The sequence below is a fragment of the Plasmodium gallinaceum genome (assembly GCF_900005855.1).
Source record: "Plasmodium gallinaceum strain 8A genome assembly, contig: PGAL8A_v1_119, whole genome shotgun sequence".
NCBI classification, from domain to species: Eukaryota; Apicomplexa; class Aconoidasida; order Haemosporida; family Plasmodiidae; genus Plasmodium; species Plasmodium gallinaceum.
Window position 1 is genome coordinate 924,604 of NW_021628276.1, and position 6,098 is coordinate 930,701.

Genomic DNA, 6,098 nt, shown 5'->3' on the forward strand with positions numbered 1-6,098 from the left:
AAAAAAAAAGTAATTATATTAAAAAATGAATTTTAAAAAAAAAAAAAAAATAAAATAACAATAAAGATTTGCATTAATGAATTTAAGATAAAATTAAGAAAAAAATATATTAATCTAATTATGCTCAAAATTTTCTGTTTTCAGAAAAAAATATAATATTAAAAAAAGAAATAAATAAATCTGTTTTGTCTTTTTATTGTTTTCTGCTTTTAATAACTAAAACAATTATTCTAAAACTTAAATTTCTTGTTGTAATTTATTTTTTTTTTTTTATTTTCAATATGTTAAGGAACAAAATTAAAAAAAAAAAAAAAAAAAAAAATAAAATAACTGAGGTATAAAGTTTCATTTAATCACATTTTTTTACAAAATGTGTATACATTAAATATGCATGCTTTTTTCAAGCTTATATTTTATTAAAACATCTATATTCTTTAAATATATGATTTTCAAAATAAAAACATATCCTTTCAAACTTTATTTTTACATATCTTATTTCTATTTCAGTTTTAAGTTAATTTGTTTGTATAATTTTATATTAAAAATATAGGGGGAAATAATAACTTTTTATCGAAAATTTCACTTAAAAACATTTTTGGTTTATCTTGTAAATAATTAATAATTAAAAATTTATATAAATAAATAAAGTGTATGTTGAGAAAGCATTTGATTACATATTTAAAATATACATAAATAAGATGTTGTTTATTATTAAGTTTATTGAAGAATAATTCTTTCTAACCTTATAAAATACATACAGATAAAATTTTTTGGTAATTAAAGGAAATTTTTGTTTTCTTGAATTACTCATATTAAAATTTTAGTTTAAAAAAATAATATGTAAAATAAAAGAAAATTCTTAAAAAAAAAATTCTTCCTCTTTCCTATAGTGAAGATCAATAATAACAAACTATTTTTTTCTTATTTTTGTAATAAAACCTTTAATGTTTCTCAAAAGAAATATAAATTAATTTACACATATGGAGATATAAAAAAAAAAATTATGAAAAAAAGAAAAGTTACAAATATGCAAACTTATAATTTCATAATGACATATATATATTTTCAGGTATATAAATAATAAAATCTTATCAGAAATATATTTATTTAAAAATTAAGAATATCAGTGATATTGTGTGCACTTTTTTCATTCATTTGCGTTATAATGTTAATTACTAATGATATATTATTACAAAAACCTATTTTTATCAAATATTTTTAATTATTATCTTATCAGTAAAAAAAGAAATCTTGAACTTTTTTTTTTTTATTTTCTATTTCTAGATATATTTTTTGATAATTTATTAATAGATCTATTTTCATTTAGTACTCATTTTTTTCTGTGTGCACTGTTTTTGTATATTAGCTGGAAGAAAAAAAAAAAAATTTTTTTTGAAGTTATATGAGAAAAAAAAAACAGCAAGTGACAATGAAAGAGAAAAATAAAAAAGAAAAAAAGAAAAAGGAAAAATAGAAAAACATTGTGAAAAAAAAATAAAATAAGATAAAATAAAGAGTAATAACTTTATAAAAATTACATTTTAAATTTGATGTATTTTATATAGCTTATAAGAAATTTCTTTTCATTATTCTATTAAAAACAAGATAAATTGTATTTATAAAATTATTGATATTTTATTTAAAAAAAAAAAAAAAAAATTTTAATATATGCGATATTTTTGTATTCATTTTATAATTTACTATTCTTTCATATTTAAAGAACCATTTCTGTTTTTTTTTTTTTTTTAAAAAAAAGACCCTCAATAACTAATCTTAAAAAAAAATAATACATTTTTTAACATTTTTCAATCACATATATTGAGTGTCATTTATTATTTTATTTTATATTATTTTATTTATTATTTATAATTACTTTATTTTATTTTATTTTATTTTTTTTTTTTTTTTTCCTTCTTATTATAATTAAAAAATATTTTTTTTTTATGACTTAAAATCTGTAGTTATTTAATTAACAAAAATATTCATTTAAATAATATAAATTAATTTTTGAATCCTACATATAAAAACAATTTTTTTTATTTCTGTATTGTTCTGTTTTTTTGTTATTCTATATTTTTTGCATGCATTTTTTTTTTTTTTTTTTATACGTTTAAAAAATTTTTAAACTATTAATAAATTTTTAGAGAAGTATATATTTATTCAAATAAATATCTTAATTTTTTTCTCTTGAATAAAAGATATATATATTAAGGATAAAATTATCCTTTTAACCTTTTATATTAATATTTACAAAAAAAAAAAAAAAAAAATTCAAAACTATTTTTATTTAAAAATAAAAATATGAATTCATCCGATTTAAATTTTTATATAAATAAACATAGAAAAGCTTATGAAGAAAGACTTAAAAAGGAATTAGAAAGTCAAGAAAATAAAAATAAAGAGGGACCAAAAGCCATTAATAAAAGTGAAGAAAAAGAGAATTTAGTAAAAGAAGATAATTTAAGTCAAGGTATATTTTCTGAGAAAAAAAAACTAGAACTTCATTTAAATATTTTAAAATAATTACTATTATATGAGTATATAATTTTTAAATCATATATATACAAATATATATATATATTTATATATTAATTTTTTATTTTTCATCGTATTTCATTTTATAACCTTTTTTTTTTTTTTTTTTTATTTTTTAGTTGAATCTGATTATATATACGCTCTCAAATTAAATGAATCATTAAATGGAAATATTCTAAATAATAACACTCAAGAAAAAAACAATTTTAATAGTATCATAGATACAAAAAATAATTACAAAGACTTAAATGAAAATTATAACGAAGAAAATGATGATAACGTAAGAAAACCAGATAATACATATGTTGAATGTCTTTTAGAAGATAATGTTTTAAATTCATATTGTGTAGATTATAATTTTAGAAATATAAGGAATAAATCAAATTCATTTAATGATAATAATCATTTTAATGAACAGAATAATATTGTTATAAGTTCTGATGATGACAAAAGTGTAGATATTCTAAAAAATCCAGATTCTTTTAAAAATAAAAATTCTTGTATAAAGAATGATGCAATTTCTTATAAAGAAGAAAAAGGTGATGTTTTCTGTGTAAATAATGAAAATTTAGTATCTTATAAAAAAAAAAAAAAAATAAATAATCAGGATTCTAATAAAGATAATGAAATAAATATAATAAATAAAAATAAAGAAAATTTTTTAAAAAAAAATTTTCCTTTTAATTCAAATAATAATAATGAATTATTATTTTCTGATAAAAAAAAATTAAAAAATGAAAAAATTTCAAATGGCACAAAGAATTATAGAATTGAATCAAGTCATTCCATTCAGTCAATTCATTTAGAAAAAGAGAATTCGATAAATGTAGAAAATATGGATAAATATGACACAGAAAATTCAAAAATTCAAAATTATGATGATTTGATTACTTATAATAGTCGCATAAAAGGCTATGAAAGTTTAAGTAATACACCAATATGGAAACCAGAAGAAGTTAGTTATATATACCCAGAGGATGTAAATTATCTGTATGATGATGAAAAATATAAATCAATGAAAAATAATGTAAGAAACGAAAAAATAAATATAATAAATTGCAATTATGAAAAATCAAAAAAAAAAACCAATAATAAAGATGGGGATACAAATAAAAATATAAAAATTAATAATATAAAAAATGAGGAAATAAAATCAAGATATAAAAATGAGATTAGTATAAAAAATAACAATAATAATATGCATAGTGAGTTTATCAACAGTGAAAAGGATTTATTTCATGATTTTAAAGAAAAAAGTGATAAGAGAAATAAAAATATTGAAAAAACTTACAAAATGAAAAAGTTGGAAAATAAAAATAGTAAAAAATATGAAGAAATTCTTAGCAATGATTATGAATATAATTACAAGGAATGCAAAAATAAAAGAGCTAATAATATTATAGAAGAAAAGAATAATCGACAATATGAAGATAATAATAGACATCACTTAAAATTATCTAAAAAATGCTTATTAAATGAAGAAATAACAGAAATATGTGATAATAAAAATATTTATTTAAAAAATAATTCAAAATTTTTATACATGAATAAAAATAATGATAATGAAGAAAAGAACTTAAACAAATTCTATTATTATGATAAATATGAAAATTCTGTCAACAGAAATACACCAGATATTATAAGTAATATAACGGATACAAAAAAAAACAAAACAAATAATATTTTAAAAAGTAATACAATCAATAATTTAAATAATCATATAATTAATAATGCATTAATTAATTTAGACAATAATTCACGTGTAATTGTTGATAAAGATTATAGGAATAGAGTTAATACAGAAAATAAAAATAATAATTCATTAAAAAAAAATAACTTAAATAATTTTATTTTTAATCATTCAAAAGAAAATTATAAAAATGCGCAAATAAATGAAAATATGAAAAACGTGCATCCTAATGACAGCATTAAAAACGGTAAAAATGAAACTACAAAATTTTCAGTCGATAATATTAAATGCATCAATTTTAATAAAAATAAAGAAGAAGTATTAGAAAAAAATAGTTCTTATAATAAAACGCAAAATTATAACTTTGAAGATAATAAAACTTATAAAAACAATGAGTTTGTAAGTTTTTCGAATATAGATACATTTAATAATAAAAATATTAATAGCAGCCATTTTAATGATAAAAAGGATAAAACAATTGTAAAAAATGAATCTCCATGTATTAATAATTCATACGAATTTAAAATATCAAAAAACATAAAAAATATTTCTTCAGATAAAGGCGTACATATAAATAATTACAATAATACCAATATTAATACTATTTTCATCGATGATAACGACAATAATAATATTTTTATTAATAATAAAAACAGAAATACAAAATATAATTTAGTTCGTAATACAAATGATGGTTTATTCTCATCTACTTATAATAAAGTCAATCATATAACTAATGATATTTGCAATAATAACACTTTACAAAATAAAAATTATTTAGATACGAAAAGTGATTTCTCTTATAATAACATATACATTAGTTCTTTAAATAGTAAAGATCAAAGTAGAATGGATAAAAATTATTGTAATGAAAACCAATCGAATAAATATAAAAATGATATACTAATAAATCGCAAGGAATATGAACAAGAAAATAATTTAAATGACCTTAATAAAAATAGATTTTATAATTATATAAATAATGAACTAGATAATGAAAAAAGCATCCAGAAGGACTTTTTAAATAACAACTGTTATAATAATTATAGAAACATTATTAGCATACACAATTCTGACACTAGTGATAATAATAATATGAGTAAAAAAGAAAACGATAAAAAAAAATTTATTGGTTATAAGGAAAATAAAGATGTTTTAAAAAATGATAATTATGAAATATATGGAAATAATAAGGGAGAAGATAATATGAATCATTCAAGTAATAATAACATGTTATCAAAAAATAATTACATACATAATGAAAATAACATAAGAAAAGATATTGAAGGAAGTAATAACATTGTGTATATTAAAGATGATTATATATATGAAACTAATATAAGTGATCGAGAAAATGGAAATTTCAAAAATGAAAATTTTGATAAGAAGCATAACCATTATATTAATATAAATAGAACTAACACGCATGATTATGTTAAAAATAACACAAAACATTCATTAAATGATATAAATTTATCCTTATCTAGTGAATATTTTGTTGATGATGATAATATTACAAGTAAAAATTTAGTGAACAAACTAAATGTACATAGTAATAATGACAATATTAAAAATATTCCTAAAAATGAAAAGAATTCATTTGATATAACAACAAACGATATATCAAAAGAATATGTTAAATATTCTAGAAATTATAGTACACATGAACATAACTATGATAATAATATTGAACATAATTTCAATCAAAATATAGATAACAATGTGTTATCATCATATTATAATGAAGAAAGTACTAATGATGAAGATGTATTTATTCAGCAAGCCATAATCAATAGTTTAACTGATTTGTAAAAAAAAAAAAAAAAAAAAAAAAAAATTTTTTTTTTTTTTTTTTTTTTTTTTTTTTTTTTTT

At 16.9% G+C, this 6,098-nt stretch overlaps 1 protein-coding gene across 1 annotated transcript; it reads left to right on the plus strand.

The window, feature by feature from the left end:
- Positions 1 to 2,301: 2,301 nt before the first annotated feature.
- Positions 2,302 to 6,037, plus strand: PGAL8A_00437300 (conserved Plasmodium protein, unknown function; the record flags this gene model as incomplete). Its single annotated transcript, XM_028673108.1, has 2 exons — positions 2,302 to 2,470; positions 2,655 to 6,037. The coding sequence occupies 2 exons, from the start codon at positions 2,302 to 2,304 to the stop codon at positions 6,035 to 6,037; spliced, it is 3,552 nt and encodes a 1,183-aa protein (XP_028529594.1).
- Between the last annotated feature and the right edge of the window lie 61 nt (positions 6,038 to 6,098).